Here is a 23,298-nt window from a genome sequence, read left to right as displayed (position 1 = left end):
TGGAACACATCTTTAAAACCACAACATTCTATACAAGAGCTGAAGATCCATTGAGTTAAAAAAAAAAAAGAAATTGTGTTTTTAACTTACCTGGAACGAAGTTCAGGGAATCTTATGCGATGGCACGTCGTCAGTCAGTCAGTCCGTCCATCCGTAAACACTTGCAACTTCTTTTCCGAATCTGCTGATGGGATTGTGACCAAATTTGGTATGTTGTGACTAAATTATGTTCACCGCATAAATAAAAAAAATCGAGGTTTAAGGGGGTTTACCGGGGTCAAAGTGGATCCAGGTTTGACCCCCCCAAAATAGTAATTTGCTTTTTCCTCTGAAACTACAAACATTATTTCGATGAAACTTGACCACAACCTTCACCCCCCCGTGATGTACCAAAGTTTGTTCACGGCATTAAAAAAATCTAATCTAAGTTGTTAGCGTCCCTCAATCAACGTCCTGTTAAAAAAATTTTAAAATCCATTTCGTCCTTGGGTGTGGTGAGCAGGTGGGAAGGGCATGCGATGTCTTTGTTTGCCGAGCCTTATACTTGCCACAAATTTGTCTTGCCCTACTCTCAGGCATGCACCTTTGCAGAGTCGCAGGGAGATTTGGTCAGAAAAACCTGAAGATCATACTCCAGATTCTGTTGTTTTTTTTTATGGCACTGTCTGATTACTAACTTAGTTGTCTATCTAAAGGCCATGTTTGCCGAGTTTTAAATTTGAAGAATTCCTTTCGACATTTACCATAGATATCTGTAAAAATGTAACCTTTTGGTATGCTTCGTCAATCCCCTGTGGCTTTTTGAATTCTTCGGAATTGCTGCAAATGTGTGTTTCTTTGTTGTGTGAGGGTTTGAGCATGAATTAATCAGGAACTTAAAAATACGTACTCTACTCAGCTATGCGGAAATGCTGATATGATAACCGTGGTCTGACTGCTCCAATCTTTAGCATGTTTGGATACATGCGTCCCTGCATTATAAGTTAGAGAAGGGCCTAAATAGTGAGTGGGATCTTATTTGGTCTGAAAAGTGCACCAACATGCAGCATGGATTCCACAAAATGCCACAACCCATTCTGTATATGTAACAATGATTCTGGCATTGCTTGTCGTCAGTTTGGAGAGAAAAGTAGCTGTGGATTGCTTCTGACCTCTGACGTGTCTTCACAAGACATCTTGCAAAATGCTCATTTGCATTCACTTCAGAGAAGAAAGATGTCCTGGAAAGATGTGTGAAAAATCTGTCATTATCCCATTATATGAAATCCTTTGCATTCACAAATGAAATTTTGAATGAAATCCATTTGCATGAAATCCATTTGCATGAAATCCTTTGCATGAAATCCATTCACAAGACATCTTGCAAAATGCTCATTTGCATTCACTTCAGAGAAGAAAGATGTCCTGGAAAGATGTGTGAAAAATCTGTCATTATCCCATTATATGAAATCATATAAAATCATTATCCCAATATATGAAAAAAAATCCCATTATATGAAAGGGTGCTGAAGAGTGCGTTCCTGATGGACTTTGAGGAACAACCAGAAGACCAACTTTATGGACGTGATTTTCAGTGTAACTATGGTATCGACAAATAGGTTTTTTTATTCAAACATGGAACAGCATAACAGAATTCGAGGAGATTTTGACCAGCACAAGGGAGAAGGGACCAAGTTGAGAGTTAATTGACATGCAAACCTGACATGCTAGAAGGATTAAACGAGAACGGTACTCAGTAGACCACATACCTCGCCAGGCTTAATTGTTTGTTTTGTATCCCACTGATAGGCCAGATCTGCATTGGTGGATTCGGACCTGAACCATAATTTAATTGGCTTGTTCTTGTCACCTAACGAACTCATCCACCATGTTTTGTCATAACAGGTCCACAACTCTTTGGTATATCCTGCTATGTAGCGTTTTGGCCCTATCACTATATGGTGAAGAATTCCTGAAAATTTCTAGTATCCAGATCCACATTTTCACCAAAGTGTAATAATTTCGACCATGCGACATTCCCAACTTGTCCATCAAGTTTCGTCCAAATCCGGCCACAACATTTGAGATATCGTGTTCAAAGACAAACAGACAAGGGTGAAAACATAATCTCCGTCCACCTTAGGTGGTGGAGGTAATAAATATATAAAATCATGAAATTTGGACATTGGAGACAATACAACATGCCAGATTCAATCTCTGACCAACATCTCATGTTCTCTCCCAAATGTGATCCAACAATGCAGCGCCTATTGGGGTATGCCAACCATTAACCCTTCACCAGAACACAAATGGAACAATATTATCTCTTTTCCTCCAACGAAGGGTTTAACAGCCTGAAACGTCAGCTTCTCCTTGCTTCCCATGGTGGTTAGCTTCCCTCGATCAACGTCCTGTTGATTTCATCCATTTTGCTTATCGGAATAATGCCTCGGCTTATGAAGTTGTATTTGGGATCTTATGAAAAACCCGTGGTTACAATGCCTAACAAAAATGCGTATTACCCGTTGGAGACGTTGAAATCTTTCGAGCAACGTGCTGTGTTTTTCAGGCCGTTGAGCCTGGCCGAGGAAACAATGCCGTCGCACCTTTCCTCTTGAGGTACGTTTTGTCATTCATCTTTCTGTTCCTTGCATCCTCCTTGCTCCTCTCATTCATACGTCATGTTGGCACCCTACCCGTGGGACTTGCTGGGGCTAGTTTCGTTCTCCATTTATAAGGATGCCGACCCAAAGTGTTAACGAAGCAATCGTGAGTTAACTGTTTTTGAGACACAAATCAAATCTTCATCCCCCGTTAGTTTGAGGTAATTTAAAGGATATTTTTTGATTTGAGTATTTTTCTTTCATTTGGGCAAATTGACACACGTTACTTGATTTGTTTCGTAAATGCACATTATATGCATATTAACATTATTCACCAGCTTTCCCTTGAACATACTCGATTTTTTTCAATTTAACTCATAACTTTTGTTCACGAATAATGAAGGTCCTCACCCTGGAGTTCCCACAGCGGTGTGATCACGATGTGCTCTTACAGCCCTTCCACAGATGGAGATTTGCCTAGTGCCAGATTCTGATAGGTGAAGGGGGCACACAGAGGCTGGGTAGAGCCCCATGTAAGTTATCGAAGCCGGCTTCTCACCCGCTCACCACGGCTGGCGGTGGCTTTGTGCCTGGTGCCGGTGTGGCCCAGTTAACCTTTCTCACCTGCATGCTTCTTTGCTTAACCTCACACTTAGCACATCGAAGGAAGCGTCTTGCATGATCTATAGAAGGAAAAGCAAAAGTGAATTTAGTCTGTCTTTCACTTTGCTTTCTCGATGTGCTGTTGAAGGTCAGACTACAGCAATGTCTGCATCTTTGTTCTTGTTTTAATCTCCCATTTTGTTGCTGAATTGGTTGTGAACAATTGCTGCATTGGAAAAATGTCGTCTTAACTCGGCCAATAACTGTGCCCTTATTTTGGATCAATACATACTATTAACGGTGTTATATGTATCAATTTGTATTTGTATTTATCTTCTAAAGTATACACTTTTTCCTAAAGCAAAAGGTTTATTATTGTCTATCTATAGGCATAGGGGGTTAAAATGAGCTTGTGTAGATTAGGCCTGGTAAATAACGTTTTAATTTTCACTATTGCTTAATGAAACACTTGTGTCGTCTTTAGCTTGTGTGGGAGTAGCTTGGTGGATAAATGTGTAAAGCAGTGCAATTTTGTTCTACTGGTGAAAGCTTGCTCTAAATAGGGAAGTAATTCAAGGCGGTATTACCAGTTCTTCTGTCTGCAGAAGAACGGGTAATACCGCCACTTTGGATCTTCTGTCTACAGAAGAAAACCGCTGCTTTCGATTTTCTGTCTCCAGAAGAACTGGTAATACCGCCGCTTTGGAATTTCTGTCTCCAGAAGAACTGGTAATACCGCCGCTTTGGATTTTCTGTCTCCAGAAGAACTGGTAATACTGCCGCTTTGGATTTTCTGTCTCCAGAAGAACTGGTAATACCGCCGCTTTGGATTTTCTGTCTCCAGAAGAACTGGTAATAACGCTGCTTTGGATCTTCTGTCTCCAGAAGAACTGGTAATACTGCTGCTTTGGATCTCCCGTCTCCAGAAGAACTGGTAATACCGCCGCTTTGGATTTTCTGTCTCCAGAAGAACTGGTAATACCGCCGCTTTGGATTTTCTGTCTCCAGAAGAACTGGTAATAACGCTGCTTTGGATCTTCTGTCTCCAGAAGAACTGGTAATACTGCTGCTTTGGATCTCCCGTCTCCAGAAGAACTGGTAATACCGCCGCTTTGGATTTTCTGTCTCCAGAAGAACTGGTAATAACGCTGCTTTGGATCTCCCGTCTCCAGAAGAACTGGTAATACCGCCGCTTTGGATTTTCTGTCTCCAGAAGAACTGGTAATACCGCCGCTTTGGATTTTCTGTCTCCAGAAGAACTGGTAATAACGCTGCTTTGGATCTTCTGTCTCCAGAAGAACTGGTAATACTGCTGCTTTGGATCTCCCGTCTCCAGAAGAACTGGTAATACCGCCGCCTTGGAACTTCTGTCTCCAGAAGAACTGTTAATACCGCTGCTTTGGATCTTCTGTCTCCAGAAGAACTGGGAATACCGCTGCTTTGGATCTTCTGTCTCCAGAAGAACTGGTAATACCGCTGCTTTGGATCTTCTGTCTCCAGAAGAACTGGTAATACCGCTGTTTTGGAAATTCTGTCTCCAGAAGAACTGGTAATACCGCTGCTTTGGATCTTCTGTCTGCAGAAGAATGGGTAATACTGCTGTTTTGGATCTTCTGTCTCCAGAAGAACTGGCAATAGTGCTGCTTTGGATCTTCTGTCTCCAGAAGAACGGGTAATACCGCCGCCTTGGAACTTCTGTCGAAAGAAGAACTGGTAATACGGCGTGGATGCTTTAGATAACACTGTGGTATTGGGAAAAAGAGTAGGCCTTTGTGTTGGGATCATGAATTGATATCAAAGTAAGGGATGAAATCCCTTTTACACCCTAATTATTGTGTTTGAGCTCATATCATCCTAATGAGGAAGTAGGACACCAAAGTTGGTAAATGAATTATGATCAAACCTCCCAATTAAGCCTCTTTTATAGACTCTTCAGAAATGTTGTTTATGAATCTCCTTCAGAGAACTTGAACCTCTGACTTCTCCTTGAGATAACACCCCATTCCCACCTCCCCCCCCACCCCCCAGCTTACCTACCTTTGTTTGCCCATTCATCTGGGGATGATAAAATTTTAAAAGCTGTTCCTTATTGTTTTCTTAGCTTAAAGTATAACCTCTGTCAGGATTGTATCAATTCCTGTTCTCATTCATGTTCTCTTCATGAGTTCAGAGCGCACATGTTGCACGCGTTAAACATCTTGCTTCATGCAATCGTTTTGCTGCCGCCCGTCACATTAACCCTATTAACGTGTGTGTCTCACTTTTCTGCATTGTCCAGTCGATGCACACTGCTACTAATAATGAACCCTTAAACCATAACGTGTGTGTATTTGTCTGTGTCTGTCGACCATGCATCACTGATAGATATATTTGCTGTGGATTATGTGGTTGTGCTTTGAAATGGTCCTTATAGCATTGAACCAGATTTTCGGCCCTTTCGTGATTAAAAATATATATAAAACGATGTTTTCGAAAATTAAAATTAGTTTCTCTGACTCAACATTGTCGTTACGTTCAGTTTTCACCTTCTGGAAGTAATCCTGTTGTATCGAGCGGAGCATCCGATGAAGCGATGTTTTTACCATTTCCCACCTTCCAAGTTCACCACTCATCGTGGTAGTTTTATTTGTGCCCTGGGAGTGCGGTCGGCACGAGGATACAAGCATCAGAGATCGATGGGTTTTTTTTGCAACTTTTGTTTCAAATTCGCACCGTCTCCGATCTTTGTGTTTTGACACATTTTTTTTTTCTTGCTTTTTTAATTTGCGTTCCATAAGGGAAAAGTGTTTTCTAAATCTGGCACGAATGATCCATCACACATTTAAATCAAATAGTTTCATTTATAATTTATCCAGTTTGTGCAAATAGCTTTGTAATTCCAAAAAATATGTGAACTGTGTCGTCACAAGGTCAGCAGTGTGCGTGTGTGTGTGTTTTTGTCTGACTGTTAGGTGCTCTAGAGGAGTAACTGTCGTGTCCTACACACAAACGTGTCTCTGTTAGCATGTTAAAACAAATTGAGGCCAGCACATACCTGCCTCTAACCGTTTCTTTGTTCTGCTTTCTTGCAGTGGTAACCCCTTCACCAGCGTCAAGCTCAAACCAACACTTACCAATGATCGTTCAGCTCCAATAATCGACTGATGTTTGGAAAGGGATACCAGGACAGAGCATCAAAACCTGCTTCAATGCAGCTCGATCTTGAACCGGAAGTCTCCTCCCTTTCTTTTTCTTTTTCACCCAGCTCTTTCTTCTCGACTTGTTTCCTGTTGCATGTGGATTACAGTTCTGGTTTTCTAAGCCACTTTCAGCACCGGGCAATTGAAACGATAGCGTCCTGCTAATAGAGTGCCGCGCGCATGCCTTGAAAGCAGCCATTCCATCGTCTTGTGGACATTGTGCAATTTTTTGTAATGGCTGGACCAAAGGTCACGTTACCGAACCATGCTTTTTAACAATCAAAATTGGTTTTCCTGGTGGGGAAATGGAATTGGTTCTGTCGGATACAGATGGGTGCCTTTGTCGTTCTGCTCAGCAAATCTACTCTTCTCCGTTCCACAAGGACGTCACGTCAACCCAATGGCATTCCCTTGATGATTATTATCACTTGTGATGGAACAATGATTATTGCCGATTTTGATCGCTTTCACTTAACAATCAGTTGTTATAAAATCGATATTGTACTTGTAATATTGCCAGTGGACATGGTAACGGTTTATAACCAAAGATTTGTATATAGGTTAAGTAAATGCCAATGTTCCATTTGGCGATCTATGAATATTCACAGATCACCAAAATTCAATTTTTTGAAATAGACTTTGAGTCGTTTTTTTTTTTAGGTGAAATGCATGATATATTATTATTCATTTCCGCTATGAATGTGGGGATTTCTTGGATATTTCAGAATAGAGCACAACAGTGGCGACAATACGGAAAAGCCTTCCGTTGCACTTTGATGCAGTTGTAGCAGTGATTTTGACGCGCAGCGTGTCACACACTCGCACCGCATTTGCTTTAGCTCTCCTTTTGAGAAGTTTATTTGTTTTCATTCCTATGAGCATCGTTTGCCTCAATCCAGTTAAAGAGAAAATCCTGAGGTCTATGATGGTTAGTATAATCTCGTCAAAGAGAGTTTGACCATGAGGCCTTATCTGTTCACCTGCGGCTCGCAGGTTTCTTGCATTTACCTTTAACCGGCAATCGTATATGTTTAACTATGTATGTTTGTATGTAATATATGTATACTTTGATGGAAGAGGAAGAATGGGAAGCTTGGGAGGCTCGTTTAAGCTTTTGATATTCTCTCGTTAACAAGTTCACTGCTCTGTCTCACATTTTTACTTGTAAAGCACAGTATCGGCTATATTATGCAAAATATTATTTTTTTGAATTACATTAACCCCTTAAATGACAGTGGTTGAAAATCCAACTAAAATTTTGAACATAGCAGCAAATTATGCCATGATCTTTTTGTGCTTAAGGAAATTGTATTGCATCATAAGTCTTTTGCAAACCATTTCCTGACCTTAAAACAGATACTTAACATGAGGGTTTGTGCTCCTGGTGATTTAAAGCAGAATGTAACTTTGAGTCAAAGAAGGCAGAGGGTCGTTGGGGAAAGTACAAATACGAGTGTTAAAGGGATAATAAGAATTGAGTTTTGCTTTGTGGTGGTTTCCATGCGCAAAGAGGTTTGGTGATGCATTTGGTTGTTGAAAGGGACCTCGCGGTGAAACACAGTCTGGTATTTTTGGCGAATTTTCCAGTTAAGTGGAACCGCATAACCTTGAAATGCAAATATCTATTCCTTTCTGTAGCCATGTTGATGCAGCTTATCCGCAATTCTGTGACACTGCAAAGCGATGACTGCATGCGTGGAATATCCGGCGCAGGAGGAATTTGGGACTTTTTGAGGGCTGATAATGTTGGAATATCTACTAAATAACATTTCCTTCCTTCAGGAATGATGTACAAGTTCGCCTTCGCATTAAAATGTATCTGGAAATATGGAACCCATTCAAATTGGTGGTAATCTCGTACAATTGCATCTGAAGCAGGAAGGAAATTGTATTTTCTGGTCATTCTCCACCATGCCAATGTGCTTTAACTAGGCTTTACGTTTTGAGGTTAAAAAAAATAAATCTGATATCCTTGTTATTCAAAATGGCTACCTTTCCCCATGTGACATCCTGCATCTCAAAGTTGCTCTTGTGCAGACTTGAATGTTCAGATGGTTTGTTGTTGCAATAATTTGTTACTTTCATTGCAAATGATCAATAAATGCTAACGAACTAGAATGAATGATAATATTTTATCTATCTATAATTCCAGTAATCTCTGTCTGTACGTTTGTACGTTTGTACGTCTGTTTGTCTGTGACCGCTGTTTCTCGACAACCACGGGTCCGATATACTTTTAACTTGCCAGGTATATTGCTGGGGACCCGAGGATGTGCCTTTTCAAGGTTTCATATTAATCGGACAATTACTTACCGAGCTATGTCCAAAAAACGATTCAACCAATCAGAGAGCAGCGAACTATCGCGTGTGCCGAACGTGGCGGACACACTCTGCCTCGGATGGCACATTTGAGAGCGTATTCATTTATTTCACGTTTGCAAACTATGTTGGCGTTAAACTATGTTTTAAAACTAATAACAACGAATTTCCGATTCATTCGCTTTCCTGCGCGTTTGTGCACGCGATGGCGATTTCTTTACCAAACTCCGGAAGCCGTTCGCTTTGGACCAAACCATTTCATGTAAATAGAGGGGGGGGATTGTCACCGTACTCGCAAGCCGTTCGCTTTGGACCAAACCATTTCATGTAAATAGAGGGGGGGGATATAATTTTAGATATAGATATAGTACGGGCAATGCCCTAGTATTTTAAAATGCGTTGAAGGATCACGCTGTCTCATTGAAATGACAGATGTCCCGAAGGAGGGCACTCAAGCTGCCATTAACATCTTGAGCCACGGAAGTGTTCTCAGCATTGCTCACTTTACCCAAAAGGCATAGACTGGTGACCATGGGTGAGTTCCGGTGCAGATTAGGTAGGAATCTGGAATTTGGCTGTTGCTGACCTCGGCCAAATCTTTGTGAGATATACTGTGGGATCTTTCAAGATTAATAAGTGAGTTTTTGCAACTAGATGATCTAGCAACACTAATCCACCACCATGAACGACTTACTATAATGTTCCTGTGTACAAGGCATCAGGATGAAAGTGTTTTTTATGGGGGTTTTTTTCATCAAGAATGCAAACCAAGACTAGAAAGCATCTGAAAATGCAAAGCCCATCCACATCCATTTGTGTTCAGACATCTTCATCTTCTTCCGTATCAGTGGAATAGGCTATTTCAGCCACACCCATGCTGACAGGTATATATAATCAAGCACACAGCCATGCGATCTCCATAGACAAACATTGGCAGTAGTTTGGGTCATACTGAAGAGCTCAGTGACTTTCTATGTGGCACCGTCATAGGAAGCCACCTTTCCAACAAGTCAGTTCGTCAAATTTCTGCCCTGCTAGAGCTGCCCCGGTCAACTGCAAGTGCTGTTATTGTGAAGTGGAAACGTCTCTTTTTTTTCTTCTTTTTTTTTGTATACAAGATCGAGGCTCGTGTAAAAGCTAACATTGATCACAAAAAAACAAACGGACACGTAAAACATATAATAATGGGAGCGGGAGACAAGATGGGGAGAGAGAGGGAAGCACAAAAGTACAACAGTAGAGAACAGGGACATCGGGAGATCTGTGGGAGGGAGAGGGCTTGGGGGGAGGAGGCATGGGAAGGGGGTGGGGGTGGGAGAGGTATAAAACACATGGACACTGCTACGACTTCCAGGAAAGAAGTTGGTATTTCTAAAAAGTGGAACTGGGGTGAATTAACGGGGGTAGAAATGATCAAGGATTTGGATGGGGGAAGATAAGAGATGGTGGTGAACAACTGTTTTAAAGACCTGGAGGGAGGAGTGGGATTGAAGATTGAATTATTGAAAAATCTTTAGCAACCAGATCATTTGAAAAGTTTTTTAAAACTCCTATTAGACTAGTTTCAAGGGAATTGTTTCATCTGAGAACACTTTCCAATGAATACTGTAAGTCCTCATTTAACATTGTAGTTACAAGTTCTTGAAAAGTGCGATTTTAACTGAAACGACTTCAAGTGAATCCAATTTTCCCATAATAATGAATGTAAATAGGGAGCAGGGTTTTTGAGGTTCCAAAAAAAATTATCGTTCGACAAAAGACATTATTTACATATATAATATAACTTTTAAATAATTTTAAACAATTAAATATCATCTCTGGTTGTTTTTTTTTCTCATCTCCAGTTTCAGATCTTCATTTGGTAGTTCTTCTCCATGTGATTGGAGAAGTTGTGCAATGTCGGATTAATTATTCCAAGCAATGTCGGATTATTCCACCTCGTCAAAACCCGCTTTATTGTCTTGGCCGAGGATAACTTTCTTCTCAGCGGAGCCAACATCTTTAAATCCTTTCAAGTTATTAACACATTAAAGCCACAACTTCCTTCATACATCATTCATGCACACCTGAGTAACTTCAGCCCAGGACCCACCGATGTGATCAATGCGCTTCAAGATGTTTCCATCAGTTTAACATCGAAACATGGCAGCTGGTCAGGTGGATCACTACTTGTCAAACACCTGAGATCTGAGAGGGTGATGCAACCACCGATGTTAATGATGCACAGCTCGGTGTATACAAGACCGAAATTGTATGTACTCTGGGTGGGCTTATACACTGGTATTTACAGTACGGCTTATACACCGGTATTTACTGTATGGTTAATACTGTAGCTTTATTAAAACGAGGAAAACTATTAGTTTGGTACCAAATTAGAGATGTTAAGGCATTTTGATGAAGACAAGCTTGTGGTAGTTATTTACTGCACACAACAATTTAACGGAATGGTGAACGACTTTAAACGAGTATGATCTCTAATAGATCAGCGACTTGTTAACAAAACAATTAACAATGACATTGTTAACAAGGACGATGCTAAGTGAGGACTTACTGTACAGTACTTTAAACGTTTCTTTCCAATATTACAACATTATAAGCTTTCTTTGAATGATACATGTTTTGCATGATAAGCTGCGAAACTTGTATTTTAAAAAATCCCATTATGTTAAAAAGGGAACATCCTGAAGATGTTAACACGCAACATATTGTTGGTGGAGACTTTTGAACTGGGTGTGGAAATGGTGAAACTATTATTGATTTCCAAGAGTTTTATGAAAAATGTCTGGAGCTTATACAAGTGGAGTACAGCCAGTCCACTTTTTAGTTGTTAAATTTCGGTAAGAATTTTTGCCGCAATTTTTACATGTTGGACTTCATCCATTAATGGCTATGGAACCGGTATAGGTTGTGCATCCTGCTGTGCCATCCTGCAGCATCCTGCAGCATCCTGCTGTGCCAGGGCAGTTTCTGGACTATCACAGTGGTGGACCCACCCTGCATTCCCTGTTTTTGTTTTTTTTAATCAGCGTGGTCGGCTTGGGTGTAGTCGCAACTTGTTACTTGACCATGGCTGCTTACAGCGTTAATGCAGATGATTGCTTCAATTTGAATGCCATGCTCTACAAAACACAATTTTGACCTTTAGTTGTCATCTTGGCATTTGGCTTTTTTGCAATAACTTGTCACACCAGTCTTGGTTTGTTTTTGTTTTATCTGCAAAAGTGCTTAAAGTAAAAGCTTATTCTTAACAATAGTATCCAGAATTATATGGGATGGGTGTTTGTGCTCCAATGGAATGATTTGTTCATTATTTAAATTGTCAATCAAAAGTTTTTGTCCCTATTAATTACCAAGCGTGCAGGAAATAACACTGGCTGATACTGATGAGTGATCACTGATCAGCCATGAAATGTTAGGCTTAGATGCTTCAAAAATTGGAAGAAATATTTTTTGTTAAATGTCAATAATTAGTGTGTGCACGAAACTGGCTTCCAATCATTCATATTCAATAGAAACATCAGTGAAAGATTAGTTTGCTTTTTCAGTGAAAGTTTCAATTTGCAACATTTTATGCTGGACCACAAAATTTTCCCTTGGATTCTTTTTGCTTTGTGGGACTTTTCTCTTTGCCAAGTGGGACTTTCCTCTTTGCCACGTGGGACTTTTTCTCTGCCATTTGGGACCCCCTCCCCCTAGCCACCCCCTAAAAGCCATGGAATATCCCAATTGTGGCTCTGACTTGTAATATACCAAGTATAAGTGAAATGAAGTGGTCCACATCATACAGTTGGATTTGGCTGAACATCACATTCAGCCTGCTGTTGGCTTTATGGTTAACGTGGTTTGGCTTGAGATCTTAGGGTCCTGAGTTTAAGCTCCTCATGGGGGTTCACTTCACACCAGGGGGGTTCACACCAGGGGGGTTCACTCAACCTGCCATCCTTCCGAGGTCGGCAAATGAGAACCAGCTGATTGGTCATGTGGGGAATTGCATCAGCAGCACAGTCGCACCTCCAGAAAAGGATGCAGTCAAGCAGCAACAAGTTGCATACCAACCTCCACCTCCACATTGTACGCAATAAATCTTAGATTCTGCATTGGTCTACGACGCCAAAGAAACAAATTATGCAAAATCTAGGCTCATGCAAGAGCATGGGGACAGGATTCAAAAAGCAACGTACTGCTATTGGGGCAACAGTTGGACACAAACAAGGAAAATGAACAAACAAGAAAAGAGCAGATGTTGTTCGACTGGAGAAGTAAAAAAAAGAGGCCATTGCCCTGACTCCAATTTGAGAAACAAACGTACTTGAACCTCATCAGAAGGTGCCAAAGATGTTGAGAATTATAAATTCCAAATTAAACAGCCCATGTAACACGAGAGAGGATTACTACCTTTAAGGAGGCCTTTGTAGGCTGTCATTTCGATTTTTTCCGGAATGATTAGTGGTGCACAGTCTGGTGAGTTTTGGAGGTTAGCTTTGCAATATGATCTGCCCAGGAGAGGACATGGCTGATGCTGAAGTCTAGCAGTTCGAGAGACTAAACCTCTTCCAGTGGTTGTCTGTGGTAATAGGTAGGTTTGTTTGGCAATGCTTCCATAGCAACAGGGTGAGGCTGGGATTTACCAAGATTGAAGGATTCATATCGCCAAAAAAAATTGAGAACCACATTTCTTGCTTCTCAACTCCACCCATTCAGTACTTTGCATCAGTCAATCAGTGAGTGAGTCTGCACTGGTTCTCAGATCTACCGTAAACTACGCACCATAGCAAGGAACTACATTGTTAAATGGTCTGTCTAAAATTGGAGTATTGTTGCTAAACAATGCAAGTGCAAGGTGGTGTGTGGCTTGAGGATTTTGAGAGAGCAACATGATGATTTTGGTATGTTGCTCAGTCAAAGTTTGGTCACCCTTATTATACACTAATGTTTGAACCAATTTGTGTGAGGGAGCGGGAGACAAGATGGGGAGAGAGGGGGAAGCACACAAGTACAACATTTGAGAGCAGGGACATCGGGAGATCTGTGGGAGGGAGATGGCTTGGGGGGAGGAGACATGGGAAGGGGGTTGAAGAAGTATAAAACACATGGACACTGCTAGGACTTCTAGGAAAGAAATTTCAAAAAAGTGGATCTGGGGTGAATTAACGGTGGTAGAAAAAATCAAGGTTTTGGATGGGGGAAGACCTGCTGGTATAAATTAATTTACGAGAGGTTGGCACAATTATTGTAGTGCTTTATTACCCCCACCACCAAAGGTGGACGGAGGTTGTGTTTTCACCCCTGTCTGTTTGTCTGACTGTGAACAGGATATCTCAAAGTTGTGGACAGATTCGGACAAAACTTGGTGGACAGGTTGGCTGTGTGACAAGAACGAACTAATCCGATTTTGGTTCAGGTCTGGATCCAGATCCGGCCTATCAGTGGGATGCAAAACGTAAACAGTTTAGTTTAGATTGTGTGACGTCTAACTCTCCGATAGGCTAGTGCAGATGTAGCACACTTATTTTGGTGCTGTCTATTCTGGGTTCCATTCCCGACTTGACCATAAACATGTTCCGCAGGCATGGCATTGCATCAAAGTGCACCCTCTATTCTGCCCAACTTTGGCAAAAGGAAGCAAGTTACAAAAACATTTTTGGCTGCGTGCTTCTTTTTGGGATTGCAAATCATTAATATGCTGGCACTTGCTTCCTTTTGACATGGCAGTTGAAGAACCACCTTTAGAGGCCATTTTCCCCTGCAGAGCAGGGGTTGGCCTCTTTCGGGCACCACGGTACCCTTTTTGAAGCAATGTTTTATGGCTGGATGCCCTTCCTGCCGCCAACCTTGTTAGTCGCCTCCTGTGACACACAGGGAATTACCAGTGAACTGGTACTCAATTTGCCGACCTCGGAAGGATGACAGGCTGAGTCAACCTCCTTGTCGTTGAAGCTAAAACAAAAACCATATTAGAAAAATCAGTGTCAGTGGATGCTTCCATGATGTGATTGGGCTACTTAACTCATTTTCTCAGGTACGTCAGTTGCTTCCTTTTGTCAAAGTTGGGCAGTATTGGATGGAGGTTGAACGGGGTGTTCTGTGTGCCAGCACTAGGTGGTGGACGTTCAAGATATAATGGCATATTTTGCGAAGACTAGGCGAGCTATCGCTGGCAACCTCAACAAACAATTCCTGCTCTGACTGCCTGGAAAGCAATGGCAAACTACCTATAACACGAGAAAGCTTTGGTAACATCACTCTGGTACATTGATGATGCGGATGTGGATACAATCAGGATGAACTCAGTTTTGTGTAAATATCTTCCTTCTACTTCAAGATGATCATAAATAGTAGTTGTTTAATATGAACAATGAAACTTTCTACACTATTAAGTGTTACTAAATACTGGAGGCCAAGTTCATCCCAATTGTAGCTTCTTTCATGTTAAGTATAATCGAGCCCTTGTTCTAGACATCATTCCCCTAAAGCGGGCTCCACTCTTTCCTCAAAAATATAACTTAGCTCTTTTTTTTCACCAACATCAGTCTTCCATTAATATTTTGTGATTAATCAAATGTGCAATTCATTGTGGAGACGTAGCAAACACAAATACTTCTTCCATGTTTGATGAACCCAGTCTACGAGCTTGCTTTGTGATGACGACCTTGGATTATTATTTTCTTTAACGAAGTAGTATTTGCCAACAATGCTGAAGTTCTAAAAGGTATACATTCTTTTTCTGTAAGAAAAATATCACATTGGGCAATAATTATCAGTTGAACAAAAACCGTAAGTTTATTCCTCCCTTTGTAAATTGAATGAACCGCCTCAAAGTGTGGCGCATACGAGAAAGGCCTTCACGAAGCACAGCAACAGGTTTTTTGCATAAACCTGCAAGTGTTCATAAATTATCAATAATACTGTATAAATAAACAATATTGTACCTGGAGTAGTTTGTCAAACAACCCTAATCTTAAAATCCATCATTCTCTGGCCAAAGTGCATGTTGCTTTCACTTGAAGACCAAAAGTAAACTGGCACACAATGTGTAACTTTTTAAACAAACAAAAAATGAAATCTTCAAACAACTTTTAAAACTTCAACTTCATTACTACTGCGATTGTTGAGATCAAACACTTCAATTTCTTGGCCAAGCTCTGAAATGTCATTTGGAATAAGCACACAAACCCTGGTGTTGGGCTAGCGGCTAGGGTGCCAGCTTAGGATCCCAGGATCCTGGGTTCGAATCCCGGTCGATCGCTGAATTAACGCCAGGGGGGTTGACTCAGCCTGTCATCCTTCCGAGGTCGGCAAATTAAGTACCAGTTCACTGGTAATTCCCTGCTTGTCGTAAAAGGCGGCAAAAAGGGTTGGCGGCAGGAAGGGCATCCGGCCGTAAAACATTGCTTCAAAAAGGGGACCGAAAAACAACAACAACCACGGTCCTCGAAAAAGGCCAACCCCCGCTTTGCGGGGAAAAATGGCCTCTAAAGGTGGTTACTTTTTTTTTTTTACACAAACCAATTATATCTGATGAGTGGAAAATGTTACACTGTCATTCGGTGGTTTTGTAAGTCTTCCCTTTTCAGTTGAATACGGTTGACCTCTTAAGACGAGCAGAAGGTACACGGCGGGCACCCAGGTACTGTTCTTCTCAAACAACTCTGTGATAGTTGCATTATTTAATTAGTTTCAAATTAAATTAACTTTTATGCAAATATATCTTTACAATTTAATTGTAGCTTCAGTTTGCCATCCACTTCTGGGCTATCGCACACACCACCAGGGGGAGGTATTTTGGCTACATAAATACATACGTACCCACATATACGCAATAGCTGCATTATAGTAAAGATTATGTTTAATATAAGATCTAAAATAGTTTACAGAAAAGAAAAAAAAAGCTAGGAAAAGTCATTAATCAAAGGAGACTGGTGAGCATGATAAAGGTTTGTGGGATGATCAAACCAAGTAATAAAAGCTGCAAGCGTAACTTTCTAACCAGCTATTGGAATTACCCAATGTGGTGACTAAATGCATTTTTTTAAATGCTCTTCTCTAATTTTCATCGCTATCCTGCTCGGTGGACAGCTACAAGTACTAAGAGGCATGTGTCCCTTCAAACTACCGAGCCTGTGTTTGTATTCATGAATCTGGGCCCAGCTATAAATTGTCATTCTGGTGTTTCCATGCAGGACGAGCCATCCATCGGATGGACTTTAAGCTGGAAGATCCGTCGACAATAGCTCTGGTTGTTAGGGGACATTAAAGCTCTTTCAGTGTTATTTGCGAAGAGTAGGCGAGTTATCGTCGACACCCTGAACAAATTACAAATTATACCCTCATTAATCCTCTCCATGCCACCTCTTTCCAAGTTTCCTGCATCAGGATTCCCTGCTCCTTCACCCCCTCTTCGTTTTTTTTGTTTGGTTGGTTCATGTCTGCTTCTTCTCCAGTTTTCCCTTCCATTTATATGATTTAGAGTTTACTTCTGTGATCCAATCTGTTTACCCCTTAAGGCCTTAATGTACCGAGCTGTTTCTTCCCAGTGTTCTCTTCCACCATGTCTTCCTCTATATTGTCCCTCTCACCTGCTGCTGCTGGTGGTGGTGATGTTTATTCCCCCTGCCCCCTCTTTACACTTATATGTCTTGGTCCATTTTGTTTATCTAGCTCCTCCACGAACCTCGACTTAGTCTAGTCAAATTTCTGGGAAACGTGAATTCATGAGGCATTTTTGAGTAAAAGCAAGCAAACCACTTTTTCTGGGGTAGTTTTTCGTGCTGAATACGAATCTGTTGTTTGCCAAGCCCAAAAATGCGTAATTAGGTCACTAATCAAGGTCAAAGGTCTGAGTGCAAAATTCAAATTTTTTGAAAAAATGTTTTATTTTACATCACCTATCTGTACATTTCAATTATTTTACAGTATTTTGTCTGGTAAGGTTACTACAGCTTTTCACAATTATGAAAGTAAAGGGAATTGTGAAGGGAAAAAATCAGATGTTTGTGAATATATCCGTAATGAAGCAACTTTTCGTTTTTTGACATACTGTTTTAATTCACTTGAATTGTTGCCTTAAATACCATCAGTGAAGTGGTTTACCTGAGTCCTATATAATAGCAAGATTGTTTTCTACACTAAATGTCAATATTTGACTAATTAGCCACTTAATTAAGGCTAACGGTCACAAGGCGCAAAGTGCACTTACATGGCACAAGGCGCAAAATGCACTTCATGGCAAACATGTTTGGAGTGCAGGCAGTTGATCATTATCACATGTATTCTTAATTAATCCTGAATCAATTGCAGTCTGTCAGACTGATTGGCTGGAAGGAGGAGCCATCCAGGGGAATGCCAATTAGCTTAACTGTGTAAGCTCTGACCCCCCCCCCCCTACTTTGGCCTGTTTCGACATGGTGTTTCACTGGCATTGCACTTGCAGGCCTCAGTGCAGAACTGTTTCCCCCACTTCCGACAAGAGCAACTATCAGAACTGCAACCTTTCTTGCAACCACACTGAGTAAGTTCTCGGCATCCCTTTGGAATTGACGGTAAAGTTGTAAGAACCGGTGACAACTTGTCATCAACGAGTTTCCATCCACAATCAGTCGGCGGTGGCAGATCTGTCATTGGATTACTGGCCTCTCTCCAAATGAAACTTTGGTAGTTTGCACGCTCTATGTGGAACTTTGCTGCATCACTAGATGGAGGTAGGGTCTCCGTTGCATGGCATTTGTTGAACAGTTTAATGCGGGCTTGATTACAGTTCTCAGATGGTTCCTTGTAGATATGGCAAATGAACTTTTCAGCATCTTCTGTGACCTTCTTTGATGGTGTCGGAAACTGCTGTTGTTGGATCTTTTCAACTGCTGTTGGTATATCCAACGTTGACGTATTGGATGGTTTGATGTCTCCAAGACCGCTTTCAGCAGATGGCCCCCTCTGCCAGGCAGCTAACTGAGTAGCGTGAAATGTATTTTTGCCATCTAGGGTAGAGTCATTGATGTCAATATTGTCGCCAGAAAAATGCACAAATCGTCCCGAAACCAGGTTGCTGGTAACAACTGCCCCAGTTTCTTGATCAAGCGCTTTCAGAGTGTTTTCAGCCATGGCAGTGTCATACCTAAGAACCCGGTTATAGCTGATTATGTGCCCAGCATTATGGAATAGCTCAACTAATTTCTTTGATCGAGTTGACTGGTGCAGCGTCATACCCATTCCAACGTGTTTAGGCGGTGCCTTCTTGTCTCCACATACACCATAGACCATGTCTTGTCCAATGCTAAGGACCCTTGTCTTCTTCACCCAACCAGTTTCAGACATCTCACTTTCGTCAAACTCAGCATCGACACTACTTTGGCCTCCAAGCAAGATATTCACAAACATGAGTACAGATGGTGGTACACTTGCCAACTCTGCTTTTTCGCTTACATCGCAACCTTCGAATGCAGGATGTGACATATCACTGCGGAGTTGCAGAGCAACGTGCACTAAAGACAGAAAATGATCATCCTGTTGTCTAAATATGGGAATATAGTCTGCACTGTTCTGACCGCACACCATTTCTGAAAGAGGTATGTGACTGAAATGTCGTGGAAGAAGCAAAGTTTGTTTCTCTGAAGGCGCCAAATTTCTTAGCACAAGAAATTCATAAATGTCCCCAATGCAATTCGACAAAGTTTCTTTAAAAGTCCCCAGTCTACTAAGATACGATGTAGGAATTGTGCCGTCGCACTCACTGGCTAACTCTTTGTACCTCTCGAACACTGCAGATAGTTCAAATACGTGCCCTTTCTCAGCAGAGTGACGCAGCTCTTGACACAACCATGATATCGCCATGTCTGCTGATTTGCTTTCAGTTTCCGCCCTTTTGACATCCCTAAAGAATTTACTAAGACAGTTAACATGGTAACATGCCTCAGCTGAGATTAAATCATTCTCATTTGCAGTACGGACTAAGATGTTATGTACAAATTTAGCTTTTTCCGTAATTTCATTACTCATTTTGAAGGTTGTGACACGACTTGTCTTCTGCTTCTTGTCAAAGTTCTGGCAGAACATACACAATGTCCAGTTCATCTTAGTAGTACTACTGCGTAAAAACGGACATGCTTCAGCTGAAACACTCTTTCTTTCAGGATCTTTTTCGTTTTTCGATTGTTCCTTGGCTAGCTTAGCATTTATTTTCCCCTTGTGTGTGTATGCAGAGTAACATAGCTTATGCCATTTAAGTTTGGGGAGACTTTCTGGAGGCTCTGCAAAGAGAGTCGAAAGCCTGTCCACGGCTGATCGAAATTCATAGTGTCTAAGTTTGCATCGGAGCTCGGTCGCCTCTCTGATGGCAGCAATACCCTGGTTTGTCTGGTTGAAAATCGTATCTTTGACCTGGCTAGTTCCCTGACAAATGATACAAAGTTCAAACGACACATCCTCACGCTGTCGCTTGAGGCTGGCAATAGGTTCCATGGTTGGCCTGAGGGGAGAAACAGAAACCAAACTAAGCACCAGGCACGCATGTTCTGACCATGAAAACTACAACGTTGTATGATATACTGCAACAGCCCTTAAATGATCGAATAAGCGCAGGCAGTGTTGGCCCGGGTTTTAATCTTATTCTCAAAGACACAAAGTAAAGCTTCTTCAAGACAAAACATCTAACCGATATCACTAATTCATTAGTGGTAGATGCATTAGGCACTCATCGTCAATGCCCATGCCCTGCCTGTCTTTTTGCTACTGTTAGGTAAATGTACATGTATGTAGGCCTGCCTATGATGTGAGATGTCAAGCATACATTACACATTTGTATGTACATGTATCTCACCAAAGAAGAATGCATTCCTTTACTTTCATTTGATTTTATATTTCATTTTTTAACAATCTTAAAAAGACCCTTACCTGTACTCCTGAAATGTTTAATGCCTGATGCCTAGGGTACGAACTAGATGGCTTATGCTAGGCTATTAGATTCATTCTTCATCATAAAGGGTCTATTGAAGAACACCCTGCTCTGTCTGAATGGAAATGATTTGACAAACATGGAAAATGCATTGGGGTCAGAAAGATGAAGCCACTTTCACTGTTGAGTGAAAGGGATGGTTTCAAGTGCAAGTAACTGTTACGTCATTGCAAGACTTTCGCACTCATTGACCTTTGACCTATGTTGTTTACCGGTGACATTTAGATTCTGTCTTTATAAAATCTATCTCTAGACCATCAATAGGAGCATAAAAACTCTGCCCCATTGTGCATTTAGAGGTTAAACTGCAAGCAAATTACGCAAAAACTAATTGTCGCCCCTTACAGAGATAAAGGCAAATGAGCATAGATGTGTCCTCACGTTTTCCTTTAAAAATAAGATTTTGAAAAGCTTTAGCAACCTTACTAGACAAAATATTGTAAAATAATTGAAATGTACAGATAGGGGATGTAAAATAAAGCATTTTTTCAAAAAAATTGAATTTTGCACTCATTGACCTTTGACCTTGATTAGTGACCTAATTACGCATTTTTGGGCTTGGCAAACAACAGATTCATATTCAGCATGAAAAACTACCCCAGAAAAAGTGGTTTGTTTGCTTTTACTCAAAAATGCCTCAATCATTCTATGAAGGCACATTTTCAGATTTTTTGACTAGGCTAACTCGACATATAAAAAAATACTTCCTGCCACTTTCAGTCGAACAGCAGGCCTAGCCAGGCGGGTTGTGAAAAGAAGAACTAGTCGTAGTCGTAGTATTGTGCAGGATGGAAAGATCTCAGCTGAAGACAGCCCCACAGCTTAGACAGCGCTGCTCCCGCAAAGCAAGGCACATAATGATGCCAATTGGGAAGAGCAGGAGAGCGCAGCAGATACCTGGCCACGTGTACACATCTTTGAGAATCCCAATCCTACAAAGGAAGTTGGGAGGGGTTTGACAGATTATGTAAACAAACTATTATGTTTATATAACTTGTAAAAAGTAACGCTTTTGTTCTTAACAGGTCAAAAACAAGGATTTTCTTTAAAGTATCAAAAATACTTGGTGGTAATTGAAATTTAAAATTTTTATACAACAAACAACAACAGCCATTTTAAGGCCATTTTCCCTGCTAGAGCAATTTTTTTTGGAGTAATTAAATGTTGAAGGCTTGTATACGAGTAGATAGTTTGTAAAAACTAGAGGTTCCAGGGAACCTGAACTCAACTGGTCTATATCAATAGGGTTAGAATATGCATAATAGAACCACGAACTATATAGTTTATATGTGCTAAAAATATATGACAAAAATTGATTTTTCAATATGGCCACCCTGCCACGCCCATATGCAATCCCAAACTAGTTTATGTCTTAAAGATGCTGCATAACAAGTTTCATCAAATTTGATCAATATTTGTGACTTTTAGAGCGTAGACGTCGAATTGTTTACAGACGACAGACAGACAGACGTCAGACGGACGACGGACACTGGGTGTCGACAAAAACTCAGCTGGACATAGTCCAGTTGAGTTTAAAATGTTTAACTTCTCATTAAGTCAGAGAAACTTATGAATCACGAGCGAGAGAGTCGTATATCAGACGAGTGCCATAAACCATTGTTGTTTACTGTGCCCATCTTTGTTTGAAAGGCCGTGGGTCAGTGAGGAGTCTGATCCAATTTTGGATTTTCTCAAATAATATCTGAAGTGTGGTAATTGTACACATTTTGTGCTCCAATCATATCAAGAATCTTCTCTCAATATAATGGAGCTAATGGTGCTCTGTTTATAAAACTTCAAAATGAAAACTTCAAAATTGACTACTTGGTGTTTTACATCACAACAAGTACAAAAAGTTTTAATTAAAACAAAAGCCGCGTCGATGTTACACAATGCCTAGATGCAGCTGTGCCTATGACGTCGATGTTATAGGCACAGGACATTCCTATTGATTCGATTACTTGATGTTATTTTTGTGCAAAGTGAAAATATATCTCGGCAATTTCCCGTGTGTGGCGACGAATTTTTAATATATCTCGGCATTTTCCCGTCTGTTATTTCAGGCGGTGTATGACTGACCATGCCGCGATTTAAAAAATATATATCTCGGCAATTTCCCGTGTGTGGCGACACGTGAACGAAGCTATGCTCCTCTCTCCACATTATTGTGACGACGTATAAATTAAATATTTCATCGTGACGATTGTCATCAAATGGACGAATTTTTAATATATCTCGGCATTTTCCTGTCTGTTATTTCAGGCGGTGTATGACTGACCATGCCGCGATTTTAAAAATAAATATCTCGGCAATTTCCCGTATGTGGCGACACGTGAACGAAGCTATGCTCCTCTCTCCACATTATTGTGATGACGTATAAATTAAATATTTCATCGTGACGATTGTCATCAAATGGACGAATTTTTAATATATCTCGGCATTTTCCCGTCTGTTATTTCAGGCGGTGTATGACTGACCATGCCGCGATTTAAAAAAAAAAATATATATCTCGGCATTTTCCCACGGAGGTATATAATAAACTGGAGAGCCAATGACGGCTGTCGGCTGAAGCTAGCGGAAGTTGCTTGGCGGCCATATTGGGAAGCCGATTGTGTCTGCGTCCGTGTTTGATCTCACAATCAGCTGATCTCACAATTTCTGATTCATT

At 40.9% G+C, this 23,298-nt stretch overlaps 2 protein-coding genes across 7 annotated transcripts in view; one reads left to right on the top strand and one right to left on the bottom strand.

Moving 5' to 3' along the window:
* Positions 1 to 8,482, top strand: part of LOC137423385 (BAR/IMD domain-containing adapter protein 2) — a 92,214-nt gene extending 83,732 nt beyond the window's left edge. For 3 of the 6 annotated variants that reach the window (XR_010983690.2, XM_078774284.1, XM_078774283.1), the window contains 3 exons: positions 2,549 to 2,598; positions 3,037 to 3,115; positions 6,257 to 8,482. Coding sequence is in view for 5 of the 6 variants with exons in the window: in XM_078774284.1 (XP_078630410.1) it covers positions 2,549 to 2,598; positions 3,037 to 3,076 (90 nt within the window). In the remaining variant the exon portion in view is untranslated. The remainder of the gene's footprint in view (positions 1 to 2,548; positions 2,599 to 3,036; positions 3,116 to 6,256) is intronic. The other 3 variants (XM_078774281.1, XM_078774280.1, XM_068110494.2) reach the window with 1 other exon arrangement.
* A 6,955-nt stretch (positions 8,483 to 15,437) lies between these two features.
* The window catches only part of LOC144891341 (uncharacterized), an 86,202-nt gene continuing 78,341 nt past the window's right edge, over positions 15,438 to 23,298 (bottom strand). Inside the window, exons 3-4 of the mRNA XM_078774285.1 lie at positions 21,316 to 21,562; positions 15,438 to 17,365 (exon numbers count right to left, since the gene is read on the bottom strand). Coding sequence (XP_078630411.1) covers positions 21,430 to 21,562 — 133 coding nt within the window. The 3' untranslated portion in view covers positions 15,438 to 17,365; positions 21,316 to 21,429. The remainder of the gene's footprint in view (positions 17,366 to 21,315; positions 21,563 to 23,298) is intronic.

Source organism: Myxine glutinosa, chromosome 3 (genome assembly GCF_964187855.1).
Source record: "Myxine glutinosa chromosome 3, kmMyxGlut1.1, whole genome shotgun sequence".
In the NCBI taxonomy this organism is placed as follows: domain Eukaryota; kingdom Metazoa; phylum Chordata; class Myxini; order Myxiniformes; family Myxinidae; genus Myxine; species Myxine glutinosa.
Note: the sequence above shows the minus strand (reverse complement) of the source record. Positions and strands in the feature narration are given on the sequence as shown.